Source organism: Pleurodeles waltl, chromosome 9 (genome assembly GCF_031143425.1).
Source record: "Pleurodeles waltl isolate 20211129_DDA chromosome 9, aPleWal1.hap1.20221129, whole genome shotgun sequence".
Classification (NCBI taxonomy): domain Eukaryota; kingdom Metazoa; phylum Chordata; class Amphibia; order Caudata; family Salamandridae; genus Pleurodeles; species Pleurodeles waltl.
Window position 1 is genome coordinate 155,298,925 of NC_090448.1, and position 18,244 is coordinate 155,317,168.

The following is an 18,244-nucleotide window of genomic DNA, read 5'->3' on the forward strand; positions in this document are numbered from 1 at the left end:
TTGGGTCAAGAGCCCAAGAGGTATTGTACCCTTCTTAAAGTGGCTATAGCCCTTTCAAGCCCATATGGATCCGATGGATCTTAGTATGGGAAGGCAGCTTCATCTCTGTCTCAGGTTGTGTGCACTCCTTCTTGCAGCATGGAGTTTCTCTTGAGCAGGACCTTTTCAGCAATAGACTAGTACACTCTTTTCAAGGATAGGATACACTCAGGACCTCATTATGAGTGTGTCAGTCTTAAGACCACCACATTTGCTGTGGCTGTCAGACCGCAGCCATAGTAGTTGTCCGACTGCCACATTACGACCTTGGCGGAGCCGCCACGGTCTAACCGCTGGCACCGTCATGTTGCCAACAGTCGACAGCCTGGCGGTCTCGGCGGTTGTAATCCTCCAGGAATTACAAGTCCCCTTTCAGCCAGCCTTTGCATGGTGGTAAGACCACCATGCAAAGGCTGGCTGAAAGGGGAGGTGCTGGGGGCCCCATGGGGCCCCTGCACTGCGAATGCATTTGGCATGGGCAGTGAAGGGGCTCCCATGGACAGCCATGTCGTGCTTTTCACTGCTCGCATTACGAGCAGTGAAAAGCACAATGGGTGCTGTCGCACCCGACGCACCACAACATTGCTGCGGGCTCGTTTACTAGCCGGCGTCAATGTTGTGGCGAGTTTGCCGCTGGGCCGGCAGGCGGAAATACTATTTCCGCCTGCCGGGTGAGGGGGAAACTCGTAATAGGGCCCGCAGAGGAACGGCGGCGTAGGCAGTCACCCCGACACGGGACTTTAGCAGGCAGCCTCCGCTGCCCACCTAATTCATAATGAGCCCCTCAATTTCTACTCATTTTTTATCATGTGTGACAACCCTTCACATGACTCGGCTGACTAACTGTTGGTTGTAGCTGATTAATAGTTATGGATTTTTTTTTTTTTACATTAGAACAAGCATTGGCAAAACGTATGCAAGAGCTATTGGCTTTGCCCATGTATTTTAGCCATCTTTTACACCAGCGTGGCTGCAGTTCAGCATGGCTAAAAGTTAGTGGTATAGACTTTCTTGAAAGTCCCCAAAATGTCTTTAGCAAACCAGACAGCTGTGCTATCTGGTAGGCTGCGACCTAAAAGTGGAGGACTAGCTCTTTACCTTTTTTAACTGCCCCCCAGACAGACAGTCTACTGACTGTCCCTGTGCAGATCTGAATAGTCTATCATGACTGTGTCCTGTGACTTCCCAGATTGCATGGCCTGTATGTGTGCAAGCATAGTGCTTGGGTATTAGGAAGGGAGGATAACCTTATGCTGATGTTGTATGTATGTAGCACCTAAGGTGTATGTTGCTCTAAAGGGTGACAGGTGAGATTCCTCCGTGAAAATTTTTGGAATTTTAAGCTTTTTTTCCCACCCGTGGAGCGTAGTTGGACATGGTGCACAGCTTTGTGCTTTAAACACTGAAGGCCTAGGCGCTGTGTTTGCAGGTGTCTTAAACTCCTGTGCATTCCCCTTTTCTTCTCACTAGCCCTGACACAAGTTCATAGCCTTGTCACCTCGCTTGCACCCGCAGAAACCTATAGTCAACTGTCTGTTGTTGAGGACGTATCCTATAGTGCTCTACTGCAAATATATTTTATATCTTTTTCACTTCCTCAAAAATAAAATACCATATTTCGAAGGAGCTGACAGGGTTGTAGTCACAAAACGGAAATTGATAAGAATCTTATTTGTATCTGGCATATTGTGTGTTAGGGCCAACAATATTACAATGTATTTATAGTAGTCAACAGGCACTAGAGACATATTATGAATATTTGTTTTAAACATATCCCCTTGGAAACATTAGCTAAAAACAAATACAAAGCAACATTCCTGCCAATGTTGTCTAAATGAATGGCTTGTCATAAATAACAGGAGCAATGCACTTGGTGTGGTTTAAATAAGCTTTTTTGGGCCTCAGCAGCCACAATAGCATGATTAACAAATGTCAGCATGTCACTAAATGAGCATGGTAAATACGTCTTCCTGACAGGTGCCTGGCCGAAGGAGCAGGTGGGCTGAATCATCAAGCGCAAATGTAGAAAGAGGAAATCCATAAATAGCAGGTGATCTTGGCTTCAGACACGAGCGCATTCGACATAAATCCCTCTGTGCTTGCAACTAAACCTAACATTGGGTCCTTTGTGGTTTCTGGCACCGTTCCATAAAAGGAGGAAGGTTGGGTGAATGTGGATGCAACCAAGGTTTGTTTAATAACAGAAGCAGACTGAAAAAATAGAGCTTTGGTGTAAAGTATGCTTCAGCTTTGCACACAGAAAGAGAAGTGTTGTGTTTATTGCAAATTCATCCCCTAAAAAAAGAGCGAGTACTTCCCTTTTCTTTATCTATAGTAGTAATCTTCTCCAAACCCAAGTGTATAGAAAGACTTCACTGGCTTGAGCGTACTTAAAAAGGAAAGATTCCCCTGCACTGAAGTCTATTTCCATATTTATCAGGGTTCAGGCTCAGCATGGTCAGTGAATCTAGGGCCTAGGCTTACTCATTTATCTGTAAAAGAATAAGTGCTGGGGCCCAAAGTTTCTTTCGGAAGCCCCTGGCCGAAACTGCCCAATGTTGGGGCTGCCGAAAACCAAAGATGTCTAGGCTTAATTCCACCTCATGCCTATTTTACCCACCGCCACCACTCTTGCAGGCTCATTTCATCTCTGCTTTCTCCCTTTCTCACTGTTTTACTATCTTTCTGCTCCTTCATTCCTCCTTTCTCTCTCCTGTGCTGTGTTATGTTATATGTATTTTTATAGTACACCTGCAAGGGGATCCTAATGCCAAGCAGGTGTATGGCCACCCTTCCTAGGGTAGGGTGATCATTTGAGTAGGCAGGTCTTCAGCAACTTGGAGAATTCAAAAAGGGAGGAGGAGCCTCTGATGTGAAGTGGGGTGTCGTGCCACAGTTTAGGTGTAATGTAAAAGAAGTCCTGTCCTCTGGATCTTGTTCTAGGAATGCGTGGGACATGTGTGAGTAGGGTTCCTGCACAGTGGAGGTGTCTAGGTGGTTGGTAGAGGGAGATGCAGTTGTTCAAATACCTTGGGCCTAGGTTGGGTAGTGCCTTATATGTATGAGTAAAGAGTTTGAACTGGGCACGTTTGTGTATTTGGAGTCAGTGAAGCTCCCTTAGGTGTGGTGTGATGTGAGCTCTGCGTGGGATGTGGGATATCAGTCTGACTTTGGTGTTCTGGATGGTTTGTAGTCTTCTGGTGAGTTACTTGGTGATACTGGGGTAGAGGGTGTTCCAGCAGTCCAACTTCTTGGTGACCAGGGACTGAGTGACTGTTTTTCTCATGTTGCCTGGGAGCCATTTGAAGATTTTGCTCAGTATCTCTGGGAAATGTCAAAGTCTGATGACAAATACTAAGTCCCAGTCCCCAAACATGAGTGCCAGTTGACACTACCTACAACCACCACCACAAATTAAGCACTGTGAAAGCTTAGTTGGGGTTGAGATTGAGGAGAATGGGACAGTGGGAACTAAAAAGAGGACGAATACCAGACCGCTAACTCACTTATACCATTAGATGATAACGCCCTGAAATTCAGTACATGATGGGGACACTTGGGTAATATTAGTATCTGGAGCACAATTACAAAACCAGGTGCACTGTCCTTTACTGATGCACTATCCACAAAGGCAGACTGTGTGTTCCATTACATAAAAAATGTATTTGCTATAGAGAGAACACAGCAGTGAAACGCTAAGCAGCGATTCACTCTGTGCTTCACAGTAGGCACCGCCTGGTCTGCCTTTTGAAGAAGGGCTCATGAAATGGCATCCTTTTCCTTGGTAAATACCAATCACTTAATGTAATACTAGGCAAACAAGCACTTCATCGCCAAACTGTATCTTGTTCACATAGTCACTACTTTGAATACCCAACCTGTGCAGGCCTTTGACATCTGTACCAGGGTCGTTTGGTGGATCTGCACTGATCTTCTTGCTCTACAGAAGGTAACAGAGCTTTGGGCATCCAAACAGAAGAGTCCAAAGGGAACAGGGGCAAAACATAAAGAATGTGTGTGGCAAGCAAGCAGTGTTTGATTATGAAATAACCCTGCTTGGAGGGTGAAGTGTTTGATTTCCCTGTGCTCGGTTAAGCAGAAAGTGGTCTACGTCAAAAACAGAAAAGAGGTTTTCAATTGGGGAGGAGTATCCTTCACATCAAAAGGGTAGAAAGATAGTGAAGATGAATGTGAGGGCCATCTTGAACTGAATTTGTCTGCAGACACATGTTCTGAATGCTGAATCAAATAGAGATCTTCAGTCACCCACAGCATACCGTCTACCTCTAGAAGAAATCATAAAAAGGTGGGAAAGCAGCAAGGAGTGACCAACTGCAAAGCATGGCATCTCTCCCTCAAGCACACAAATGTTGGAAATGCTTCAAAGAGATAAATATACTATCACAATGTTGAACAGAAATTTCTACAGCTTGCAGGAACTGATAAATTCACTACAAAATAAAAAATAGACTAGAAATACTGCAAGCTGAAACAGAATTCACACCTACAAATTAGATATGAAACAGCTTGCGTTACATGGAGAAGGCATGGTAGCTTTCATAAAACATGATTCCAGGGCTGAGTGGAGACTGAAACCATTGGAGAATGTGCATAGATCTGGCAATGTGAGGATACAGAGGAGGAGGAGAAAGGTGACCCAAGAGGGTTAGCATAGAAATGGATCCTGGAATTACTTGGGATGCCAGAGGAAGCAAGTAAGGAAGCCCGGACCTAGAGAATGCAGAATTTCTAGAGCAGACCTGATGTAAGGGCCCAATGGAAGCAATGAAGTTTGATTACTCTTCTTCCAGACATTTCCCAGCCACTGGAAAAAGGAAACTGGAATTAGTGGCAAAATAGACTTGATATCAGAGGGTGCTCATCATAAGGTAACTCTTCTAAACAAGGTTGAGCTCAGTCACTGGAGGGGATGAAACACATTCTCTGGATTGCAGAGTAGGGAGGCGGTCTCCTTACTAGCCAAAGAAAATGACACTGGAAGAGCCCTACACTGATGCACAAGAGAACCTTGGCCACTCCTCTCCGACTCCCTCTCCAATGCCCTCTTGTTCTCATTTCACTTGCACCTGCTCCCAAGCTTCCTTTTCTGAACCCCTTTCCCTTTCTATGTTTATCTCCTTCACTTACGTAACAAGCCCAACCTCTTGTACCCCCAATGAGATAATGAATCCAAGCATCTTTCCCAGTGGCAACTTGTGGAAGGGAAAAGGGGCTGATGGGGCGGGGCACCAGGGAGGAGAAATAAAATATTAATTAAAACGAAAATTTACATTAATGCTGCGCTGCTCCGCTACTCCAGTCCTCCGTCTTCTAGTCGAGTGCAGGCACAGGCTCCCAGCATGCCCTGCTATCAATCATTATGCTGCTCAGAGCAGCTTCAGGATTGGCTGGGAGCGCCCAGCCAGGGCACTCCCAGGCAGACTGGGGGCCTGTGCCTGTCCTCTCCAGCCCGGCAACACAGTGCCGGGATGAAGAGAGCACATTGCGCATGTGTGTTTGGCCGGCTCAAGATGGCCGGCCAATCACACATGCGCTATGAGGGGAGTGCACAGTGCACTCCCCTCACTGCTGGTCACAGTCCATGACCCTGCCCCTTCTAATACAAAACGATAATAAACCTGGTTTATTATCGTTTTGGATTAAAGGGTTTGCAGCTGCTGCTGCTGATGGTGTTGGGGGGAACGATGGAGCCGCCCCGATCTTTTCACCCTTTCTTTGACATACCTTTCATTCCGTCCTTAGTGGTTACCTTTCAGTTCTACACTCGCCATTTGATTCACCCTATTCACCATTTCATTACTCACGTCCCTAAACTCAAGCCGGGAGACAAGCACAATTCCATATTGAGTGTGCCCTCTCCTCTTCGGGAACACGTATCTAGTATTTGTCACCGATCAACATTCAGAAGAGAACCCTATTAATAGACTAAACATTGGACTGAAATATGTTTCCAAAATGTATATTATAACTTTTCTTTGCAATGGAGAAATGTGCGTATTATGAGATATGATTTGATAAAATTAAAGACATAATGAATAACATTGCCACTATTCCTCTGTAACAGATGAGCACTTTCGCTGTTTGTTTTGATCAGAGTTTTCTTGGCCCAGGAAACATTGGCACAGAAGGTAAAAGTGTGCGTCAGTGCGGTTAGTCAGTAGATTTAGGAGAACTGGATAAAATCAAACAAAAACAGAACTAACGTGCTAATCTGAGGTGCCAGACATACTCTGCATATCAAATATGAGGCCAGTACTACTGGGCTTTGTTCACTCCTGCTGAAGTGGTAAAGAACTAGGGTGTGTATTTCGAGCATAGCTCCGAGAGACTTACAAGTTCATGTACTCCTCAGCTGCTGTTTTTTAGATTTTGTGACTTTTCAGTCAGTGTCTTGCCCATTTCTACAAGTCTTCTGTTACCTGGCATAGTATCATCTTGGTTAAACCATAGCAGCACCCGATCCCTTGAGATGTCACCATAGTCAGAGCACCGAATGCAACAATTTACAAACACCACAACTTGTTTGTTAGTTGCCATTATGAGCCAGCGTCATCTCTGTTCAAATTTCTGAATTATACCCATAACCTGCAATGATTGCAATGAGTTCAAACCACTCTTAAATACCCATAGATCATACTACTTTCCTGGATCTCGCCATTGAGATGCAACATTTCTCATTTTTGTACTGTTTGCATAATCAAGTTTTCCTTTGAAAAAACCCATCTTGTGTCCTGCCAGAGTGATCATGACACACTCTTATCAAGTGATGGAAGGGGCAGTCGAGTTGGGGAAACTTTTATGGGCCCGTTCAGAGTCATGCACTCAGAATAACTAAAACATTCAGGCTCAAATGGTGGTTGAGCCCAATTTCAGATTCTGAGTGTGACACACACTGCTTGGTTTGGTAGTTTTCGTTTAGCAAATTCATCCAGGTAGAGTCTGGATAAATCTAAACAGAGAAAACAGTGTACAAAATAATTGCTTGCAGTTTTACCTTTTGGTGAGCCTGAATGGATGCTATCCCACATTCTGAGTTCTAACATGGAAAACCTGGAATAATGTGGTTAAATCTGTGCATGGAAACACAGCCACCAAGCGGTAACAGTATCTCTGCTGCTACTTCTCCAGTGTGTAATGCTGTGTGCACACCAGTTCTAAACCGCATCCTCTCTCCCAGTCCCTGCCCTATGCACTGGTGTGCACAGGGCAGCGACTTCAGATGGTGCATGGCCACTGGTGAAGGCAGATCAATAGGGCATGATAGCGTTAGTAAGTTGCGGGCTATATCCTTGATAGGCCTCATTGAAGTAAGTAAATACACTTGCATGATTACCTGAAAGTTTGCCAAAGCTGTCAATCCAACTTATAGAGTTGTTTGTGAATAAAGGACTGATACAAATTCCAAATATTGGTTTCCTGTTGCCTACATATGCTACTCGTAAATAAGGTGATTCTAAGGTCATTACACTGTGGGATTCAGAATGAGAGACTTTGAGGTGTGAAGGTGGTCATGGCATTATGCTACGTTACTGACAAATCAAGTCGATGTTGGATGTAAGTGTTCCCATAAACACAAAGTATCCACTGACATATCAATAAAAACAGCTAGATGATACTGTGGCATTTTTAGGTCTTGCCTGCCAACAGAGAATGAGGTGTTGCTGTGATGGGAATTGTTTACTATTAAGGTCCTGAAGCCTGCTTATTGCTTACAATTTGTTGACTTCGCTGTCACTTTTCGTTGCTGAGTCCTAATTGGCCAGTGCTGCCAGCATCACTTTCTCTTCTTTCATGTCAAGCATGGACCAACTACTGATTGATTTGTCTTGATTAGTGGGGTAAAAGTCTTCATTGTTTCAATTAATAAAAGTTGGTACAATATATAACACAGATAAGCACCCAGCTCTAAAAGAAATTACAAAGTAGCATTGTTCATGTGAAAATAAATAGTTGAAAATGTAAGCAAATAAATACTGTTTATAAGTCTTAAGTTGAAATGGCTAGTGGAAGTCACGGGCACTATATTTCTGGATGCTTCATTGCATTGTATAGAATATCTATAAACTTGCTGAAACTCGTAAGGCCCGTTGGCCGACTGGTGTGAAAGCAGGAGCTCAAGGCCTCTTTGCAGGTCGTAATTCCGTGATTTAAAAACATTGGTCTCAGTAAAGTGCAGTGTGCAGTTAGCAATACAGGGCAGCAACATAAGAGGTGGACCATGGTTTCTCTTTTCCATTGGCAGAACCTGTGAGTGTTAGCCTAGGGGTAGTTTGCCAGTTTGATTGGTATTCAAATATTGCTAAGACCATTAGTCCTGCTCCTAGTATCTGATATTTGCAATTCAGCTTTTAGTTTGATTAGTGTCCCTTTCTGCCCATCGTGCTGTGATCCAGATACTATTTCCACCCCACCCCTCCCACTTTGTCTGTGTTGCTTCGTCTCTGCCACCTGCACCCTTGCATTGTCAGTGTTACCTTCCCCCCACCCATCATAACAAAAAAAGGGTATGACGCTGCCGGAGCTGGCCACATAGTGGCACCTTTTTTACCATTCCTTTCCCTTTCTCGCCCCTCCCCTCCTGATGCCTTGCCCGTTTCCTCCAACCATCCTGCTCACCTTTACACGAATTACATAATTCTATTTCACATATTTCCTAGGCACAGACGAATAAATAATTTGCAAAGAATTACACGATGTTCAGACAACCTAAGCAGGCATGGTGTAGTCACCCGACAGTACTACAGTCAATCACAGACCACATTATATATGTTTTACAGTGTGTATTAGAACACAAGACATCCTATCAACAAGTCTGAGAGGAGGCATGACATATCCCACAAAGCACAAAAATTACTAGATTGCTCAATTATATGCAAAGGTGTGCTATTTAATGTGCATAAGGAGAGAGAATGTAGAAAGGTTTTCAAGTCAGTCATACTGTAGTAAACATTAACACAGATACTGAACAAGTCAATATTAACAAAATACAAAAAACTCATGCTATTCACCAACTAGTCGCCAACAGTCCAAACTCATTTCCCCCAAACTAACACGCATTGGCAAAGCCAATAGGTCTCACCTATGTGAGAGCTGTTGGCTTTGCCCATGTCATACATGCCATTTTGAACCTAGAGGAAGATTTTGGAAAAAGAAAATCTGAGAAATTGATTTTTTCCATTGACTTACACTGAAGTGTCATTATGGGCCTAAAAGATCATGAGTCTCCAGCCTGGATCAGGCCACGTTGGCATGTACACCATGTATTTTAGCCATGTTGTAGATCAGCATGCCTGTGAATGGGAAAGTACCAGCACTTCTTGGAGCAAACAGGTACTCTGTCTAGAGAGTACCTGCACTTCTACATTTCCATTTAATGCACTGGCCATGCTGCATAACCAGTCTGCTCTTCAACGTGGCTAAAAGACATTGGCAAGACCTGCTAGCTTTACCAATGCTTGTTCTTCGTTACCTGCCGTGAAGAGACCCAGCAAACTAAGTATTGAATATTAACTTTATGCCTCAGAAGCAGACTCACCCCTCGGAAAGTCCAGCCTTTGGTGGAAGGAAACAAGGAAAATGTGTTCTTCTGTTGCCATCCAGGCCTGCAATAGGAGATAAAAAAAATATGTGTTTACTTGTCGTGTATTTCTTCATTTGGGCTTTCAGTTCCAGTGCTCAAATACGCCACACATGACATGGCGCCGCAACGCCGACATTTTAAACCTCCTGTTACTTTGTGTTCATATTAAGTAAATTGCTGTTGTGGTTTTTTTTCCTACCACCTTTTACTAGACTGACTTTGAAAGCGCAGAGCGTTAATGCAGGGGTCGGACACTCGATACCGCTGCTTTAGACACTCTTGCTAAAAGAGCGGGACAGCACCAAAAACAACGTCAGGCGACATGAAAGGACCGCTCACGCACAGTGTTGACACAGAGGTCACTGGGACACCCAGGGAGAGCTCTCCGTGGACTTCAGTTAACAAGGGTCAGCGAGGGAGAAGGTGGCGGTGCGGGTCGCAGAGTGATGGCTTCACTGGAGTGGGCATGTGAGCAACACGAAGCAGGCAGTGTTCTGCGACCTTTTAAACTTTTGAAAAAAAATCACACCTTTTACCAGAATTACATCTCCAAATGTGTCCTCCCTGCAACTCAGCAAAAAGTTGCACTTCCGCAGAATGTGCTCTTGTATGTAATGTAAGTAAGGGGATTTGCATATAGAGTAACAGTAAAACGAGCAGCGTAGAAACAACTTATGCTTGTTTTAGACTTAGCGATACTTTAAACGTTGCAACATTCCGAGGTTGCACATAGAAATCTGTGGACATTATTCAGAGTTTGGCAGACATATACTCAGTCGAAAGCGGCAGACATCCACTATCGAACTCTATGTAAAGCTCTATGTTTTTGCAGTTGTATATAGCACGAACTCGACTCGAAGGAACCGGAGTGCTTTACAGGAGCACCAGTTACATACAAATTCATGTTTGTTTTTTAGGCATAGGGGAGGTTAAGTGATTTGTCTGGAATCACAAGATGTTGAGCCCTTCCCGAGACCTGAGCCTGGTTCCCCAGTTCCAAAGTGGCCGTAATTATCTGACCCTATGTGAGTATGCACAGAGAAGAGCTGGACTTAAAAATGTACTGTGGCTAACAATGCCACCCACAATAAAACATACAAATTGTTGAACCACAGCTGTCCCTGTTCATCACAATTATATAACATCATTAAAGGTATTGTAGAGTAAAGAAACATATATATGTGTTTCGGTGTATGAGGTGGCGTACTGAAACTTGAGCCCCCCCCCTTGCACAGTGCATGGAGGAGGCCCTCTCCGGACTAACACAGAAGCTGTCAGGTGTTGAGCCCCCCCTACCCCGGAGCTCGGGGCTCCACCGCACTGCAGAGTCTGGGGGGAAAGGGGGTGTGGGGGGGGCTTTGTTACGCCACTGAGAATATCTATCAAAATTTGGGTCTGGCTTTTCTGAAGAGTGGAACAAACTGATAGCCAAAATGAGAATCATCTGAAATTTACACAAGACCTCAACTTTGGGGAGGTTGACCTCAACAAAACCTTACTCAAAACATAACAATGCCCCTCTATCCAATGAACTACCCACTTCTATGTCTCAAATTCCTTTGCTTCCCTGCAGCATAACCTCCTCTACCGACCGACACTACACACTTTGAAGCAGTTATTTATACACTGCAGGAGTTACAAATGATACATAATATAATGTTACAAATCTTCTAGTATCAATGTTAGGCTGATTAGCATCGATCCATCGATGACACTGTGTTCCCGTGGGATGACAGTGTTGCCGTGGGTCAATCCACTTCAAAGGGTTTGCTCTTCACAACAGAGCCAATCTCTGAAGGACAGAACAGGCATATGGAAAGGAAGAGGAAGCAGCCTCCATACCAGACTCTCAACTGAGATTGCATTAGCCTGGCAATAGGAGATGTCCATCAGGGATGACCTTGCTAAATATTTCTCTGAGCCTTAGATCTATGTAGAGCTTCATTAAGAATGATAAACAATTGTATAGTGTATGCTTAGAACACATTGCAACTAGTTGAGGCCTCTTCAGGAAATGTAGAGTGAGGACTCATTTGAAGCTTCCGACCCTTGGTGAGGATTGTATATTGTGCAAATAAGATGGGATGTACTTTGTTCATAGCCCTAAAAGGAAGTATGTGGTAAGTATTCCTAGACCTGCCTTTGACAACCTAAAGGTGGGTAACAACCTTGTGAACTACCACAGGGCTAAGACACATTTTCAGTTGAAAGATTTATCCATTCCCTGCAAAATACTTGACGCCAAGAGAGACAGTTGCAATTCAAGCGGGTGTTCAGATCCACAGGGAGGCTAAGGGTCTGATATAAAGAAGGACACCATTTGGACCTTAGCCACCAAATGCTGTTCGCCACACCCACCCTTCTCAGCTTTCTATCATCCTAAAATGAGGTAGGGAGGAGGCTGAAGGATCTGATGGGAGATCCTTCCCGTACCTAGTTATCATTTTTAACATCATACAGTGGTGACACCTTTGAAAAGGGTGTTGGATCTGCCAGCCTTATTTTTGGCTGGCCACCCTATCACCAATTTTAGTAGCACCACCTCTATTGGACGCCACGATGAACACCCATGAGGTCTATCCTCAGAAGCCCTGAATGTGTCCTTATAGTATGGTTGCAGAAAATATATCCACATTTTGGGGGCCCATTTCCAGTACCCCCACTTGTTGGTGATAATTCCACCACCCTGTATATGGACATGGTACAATTTCAGGCATGGTGTTTGCCAGTTGCGGCCTGTCCTTTAGGGTTGAAGGGCCAACTTTTGCCCCTCATGAAGAGTGTCTGTCAGGCTGAACAAAGGCCAGCATGACAGACACTCTTCATTTTCAGCTCAGACAGCCAGGAGCAGACATGCGCGATTTGTGCAGACTCCTGGCTGCCTGAGCTGAACTTTGCTGGGCTGAGGAAGTCACAGCTCCTATGGCCGTGACCTCCTCGGCTCAGCAAACGTGCTTCGAGGCCCTCCCATGAGTGATGAGGAAAGCGTCACCCATTGACTTTGACCTGGGCGCTTCAGGTTTAAGCCCTGAAGCTCCCAGGGCGAGTGTCAATCAGTGACACCTCGTCACAGAGTGGGGTGGGGTGGGGTCAGCAGTCTCACTGACCACATCCCACTCTGTGACGAGGCTGGGACTGTTGCCTTCCCTCATTGGCTGACCTTAGAGGCAGCAGTCCCAACCCTCCTGGGACCTGGAGGCTGAAGGTAAGTGTGTGTGTGTGTGATGTTTTAAATTGAATGTTTGGTGCGCGCGTGCATGTTTGAGTGTTATGAGTGTTGTTAATGGATGTGCGTGCGTGCATATCTGTGTGTAAAAGAATGAGTGTGTGTGATCTTTTAAAGTGAATGTTTGGTGCATGCGTGCATGTTTGAATGTTATGAGTGTTAATGGATGTGCATGTGTGTGTGTGTGTGAAAGAATGAGTGTGTGTGTGATGTTTTGAAATGAATGTTTGGTGCGTGCGTGCATGTTTGAATGGTATGAGTGTTGTTAATGGATGTGCGTGCGTGTCTGTGTGTAAAAGAATGAGTGTGTGTGTGTGCTTCCCGCCCGTCCCCCTCCTCCTAAAGCTGCTGGCCGCCACTGGTGTTTGCCCCTGAAGATGGCTCCCATTATGACAGTGGAACCGCCTCAAGGAAAAGACCACACCTTTGTGGAAGGAATTTTGAAAAAATGGGACTTCTCCCAACAGTATGGTGGTGGTGGGTCCTCCACAACACTGATGACTGATAATTCCAGCTGACAAAGCTTAAATGCGCCCCTAAGTGTCTCCCCGGAAAGTACTTACTCTGTAAGAAGCATATACTCAGACACAAGAATCCCTACCTCCAAACACAGTGCTACCACTAACCATACACCAGCACTTGTGTCACAGCGAGTTGTGCATCCAGGAGTTACACACATCAACTTGCCATCCCCAGAATCAAATTGAGATCACTCATTTGCACAAACATATATCAGTACATTATTTTTGAGGTGTAGTGGTATGCCTGTGATTGGGCTGCTGAAATATACAGGATAGTTATTATGTGTGAATGTCTCAGACACACCTAGAAATTAGTGTAACATACCCTCAAACTCTCTGTGTCTCCCTCTAGCTTTCTCTGTCCTCTCATCATCTCCTGATGGCCCAAGACAAATATGTATAAGTAAAGGGGCCAGAACGTGACTTGCATTTCAAGTTGGAGAAATGTCATATTGTAGAAAGGGAAGGGATTGTCCTCCAAGATACAAGGATGAGGTGGATGAAGGGGGAATTAAATGATGAAGACGCTTGAATAAATAGGCATAGATTACACTGTATGTGGACCAATGAGCATGATTCGAGAATTAAAATAGTATACTGAAACAGACCATGAGTGAAGCAGGTAACCAAAAGTTAAGAAAACCATGGGCGTAGCTTCGGGGGATATGGGTGGTGTTTGGGGTGTTACATCCTCCTAAAAATGTATTCTGTAGTACATAGTTGGGGGCAAGTGCTTTCAGTCGGGTATGGTGATGTGTCTGCCGGATTTCACCTCACCTTTGAAAAATATTGTGTTTTAAGTACTCCTACTAATACCCACTGCCCCTTGAGGCGCCCTGCCATGCCCTATTTCTCATTTAATGATTGTTGTCTTACTGATCAAACTACACTCCTGAAGAAAACATTGTGTCACTAAACCCTAGGAAGCTCATTTCTTTTCTTTCCGCTAGTATGGCATCATAGTACACAGACCACAAACTACAGCAAATTAATATAAATAGAGATTCCAATGATAGAGTCTAGTAAGGGTAACAAGTAACATAAAAACAGTCACAGTACCATTTGCTATCAATAAGCTTAAATCTGGTGTTCGTCAGGAGGTGGTACTGCTCAACATTGTAGGAACATCAAGGTAGAAAGACAATCTCTTGAATAGGGAGCTAGAGGCAGAAAGAAGAGAAACAAGCATTGGCAAAGCCAAAAGATCTCACCTTTGGGACCTCAGGGCTTTGGCAATGTCTTTTGGTGATGCTGTTCAGCATTGCCCAAAATTTTTTTTTGCCAATGCTGTGTGACATCATCAAACGAAACAAAAAGGTGATATGATGAAGCATCTGCTGGTGGCCATGTATCTTGAGGCGCGAGCTTGTGTGAGGACGTACATGTGTGTCACCAAACAAGTGTTTGCATGCATCACCACACATGCGTGTGTTTATGAGATTACATGGGCACCAAGATGGTTCAGTAAATAAAAAAATGAAATTGGATTAGTGTGAAAACACTTTTTTTTAAAGCAGGGGGCCAGCAACAATTTGCTGCCTAGCCCTACCAAAAAATAAAATATAAAAAAAATTAAATCTATAACAAGAGTTGAAGAGCTGGGGGTAATGGAGGAGCAAGTGGGAGAACAATAAAATAAAAATAAAGCTGGGTGGCAAGGGAGGGTTAAATAAGAACACATGGGATACACCAATACAGGGGTAGGAGAGAGAAGAACTCAAGGGAGAGAGTGACATGGGGGGAGAAGCACATGAGGGAGAGAACAACACGGAATGTGGAGGGAGGGAGAAGCACAGGAGGTACAGAGCTGGAAATAACTTGCACTCTCATGGACTGCTTAACCAAAAAGGAAAAAGTAGTTTCCACAAAGTAAACAGTAGAAGGATATAAATCAGCCAATCAAGAGGATTGTAAAGAGGCAATAATGCAGGGGAGGGACAGATGCAACAAGCATTGGCAAAGCCAACAGGTTTCAACTACACAAGAGCTATTGACTTTGCCAATGTCTTTTAGCCATGTTGTATGGCAGGGTGGAGTGGAGCAGAGTGGCATACAATGGAGTGGTGTGGAGCAGCATAGAGTAAAGTGGAGAGTGGAGTGCAGTGAGTGGAGTTGAATAGGGTGGACTGGAGTAGACTGCAGTGGCAGAGAATAGAGTGGTGCAGAATAGAGCAGAATGGTGTAGAGTGCAGTGGCATAGAATGCAGTGGTGTAGAAGAGAGTGGTGTAGAGTAGAGTGGTGTGGAGGTCAGTGGTGTAGAGTGCAGTGGGTTGGAGTGGTACAGAGTAGAGAAGAATGGAGTAGAGTGCACTAGCTTAGAGTGCAGTGGTGTGTAGTCGGGCGGAGTAGAGTGGAAAGGCTTAGAGTGGAGTAGACTGGCGCAGAGTAGAGTAGTGTAAAGTGCAGCGGAGTAGAGTGGAGTGGCACAGAGTCGAATTGAGTACAGTGGCATAGAGTGGAGTGGGTAAAGTAGAGAGATTTAGAGCGGAGTGGCATAGAGTGGAGCAGAGCGGATTAGAGTAGAGTGGAGAGGCATGGCATAGGGTGGTGTGGAGTGTCATAGAGTGGAGTGGAGTAGAGTGGTGTATAGTAAAGTGCCATAGAATGGAGGGGAGTGCAGTAGCTTGGAGTGGCATTGAGTAAATGGTGTAGAATGAAGTTGGGTAGAGTGAAGTGTGGTAGAGTGAAGTGGCATAGAATGAAGTGGCATAGTGTAGAGTAGTGCAGAGTAGAGTAAACTGGCATAGAGTAGAGTAGCTTATGGCATTGTGTGGAGTGAAGTGGCACTGTGTGGAGTGGAGTGGTGAAGAGTAGAGTGGTATATAGTGGTGTAGAGTGGAATAGCATGGAGTGGCGCAGAGTGTCATACAGTGGAGTACGGTGGCATGGAGTGGCATAGAGTACAGTGCCCTGGCATAGAGTGTAGTGGCATACCGTGTAGTGGCATAGAGTAGCGTGGCACAGAGTGCAGTGGTGTAGAGTGCAGTGCCGTAGAGTCGTTAAGAGTAGAGAAGAGTTAAAGGAATGCAAAGTAGAGTAGTGTGTTGTAGAATGCAGTAGCATAGAATGCAATGACGCAGAGTAGAGTGCAGTGGTGTAGAGTGCAGTGGAGTGGAGTGGCGTAGAGTGGAGTGGTGTACAGCAGAGTGGTGCAGAATGCAACAGTGTAGAGTAGTGCATAGTACAGTAGAGTGGTGTACAGTGCACAGGCATAGAGTGATGCTGAGGACTGTGGCACAGAGTGCAGTTGTGTATAGTTCAGTGGTATAGAGTGCAGTTGCATAGAGTACGGGGTGGAAAATACAGTAGAGTGGCATAGACTGCAGTGGTGTAGAGTAGAGTGGTGCAAAGTAAAATGCATTGGCATATAATGCAGTGCCTTAGAGTGGTGTTGTGCAGAGTAGACTGCAGTGGTGTAAAGTGCAGTGGGATAGAGTGCTATAGAGTGCCCTGGCATAGAGTGCAGAGTAGAGTGGTGCAGAGAAGAGTGGCGTAGAATGCAGTGGCGTAGAGTGCAGTGGCATTGAGTGCAATGATGCAGAGTGCAGTGGCGTAAGGTACAGGGCTGGGAAGCAACATGGAAGGGGGGCGAGTCGGAGGCAGTAAGAGCTCCATGGATGGCAATATCAGAGACAGACTGAAAACACAAGCACTCATATGGAGTGCCTGACACAAAAAGTAGCTCCAAAAACGGGAACAGTGGATGACCAGAAGTACTTGGGCCAGGCTCCAGTTGTGGGACAAACACAAAAAGAGGATATGGCGCCCGCATTCCATGACAAATTGGAGCAAAGCAAATGAGAGCGACACTTAAGCTAACAAATGGTAAGCTATGGGCAGGCTGTAAACCCACTGTATGTAAACAAAAGTCTTGCTGAGACAGCTCATATGCCATCTAGACAAAACCTAAAAAGAGGACAGGAAGCTAATGCAAGGCAATAAATAAGAAGCAAGTAAACACGAGTGAAAGCCGACCAATTGTAAGCAATGGCTGGGATGTAAGCCCGCTCTAAAGTCTTGGTTAGCCCAAAATAGGTTTTTACTACCAGACAGTTTTTAACAGTAACATAAAGAAAATACACAGCCAAAATGATGGCACACTTCCAACAGAAAATTGTTTAGTACATGGGCTATTATTTCTACCAATTCACTATACACTGGAAGTGGCACCCTTATCACTGTTATGCTCACTTAGCAAAAACTTGATGGCTGAGTTAATAATAGGATATGTCTTTCCTATATCACAGAATTCAATTTTTTCAAACTCTGTAATAAATTCTTGAAGTTTTGGCGGGAGGCACCACCTGCAGGAAAATACATTCACACATAATCACCAAAACTATGCCTGGCGTAGGCATAATGTAGCACAAAGGGTTAGAGTGGCGCAATGCATGCATTGCGCCACTCTGTAAATACGGTGCAGGGATTTCAGCCTCGTTGGGCCACATTAACATAAAAAATAATGACGCTAATGTGGTGCAAGGTGGCGCTAGGGGACTATAAGTATGCCCCCTAGTTTCCATAGACGTAGCATTTTTTGTTTTGCTTGTAACTTTGGCGCAGCTTGACAAAACCTCATGAAATTTTCAAAACTTATACTTTGGTCAGTTCAGCTGTTGTCTTGAAAGTTTTGGGGTGATCTGTCAGCGTGGGACAAGAAAAAGGAGGGGTCCCAAAATGCATTTTCCCCATTCATTTTTCCATAGGGTCTTTAGACATGCCTACAACCAAAACTGCTGAACTAAATTACACCAAGTTTGGCAGGAAGCTAGATTCTGTTCCACAGATTACACTTTATGTGGTTTGGTGTAAATCTGTTCAGTAGTTTTGCAGTATTTTATGGGCAAAAATTTAGT

At 44.6% G+C, this 18,244-nt stretch overlaps 1 protein-coding gene across 2 annotated transcripts in view; it reads right to left on the reverse strand.

Moving 5' to 3' along the window:
• ARHGEF3 (Rho guanine nucleotide exchange factor 3) overlaps window positions 1-18,244 on the reverse strand; it is a 786,720-nt gene that overhangs the window by 534,121 nt on the left and 234,355 nt on the right. For both annotated transcript variants that reach the window (XM_069206461.1, XM_069206462.1), the window contains exon 2: window positions 9,596-9,662. In XM_069206461.1, the coding sequence (XP_069062562.1) occupies window positions 9,596-9,662 (67 nt within the window). The remainder of the gene's footprint in view (window positions 1-9,595; window positions 9,663-18,244) is intronic.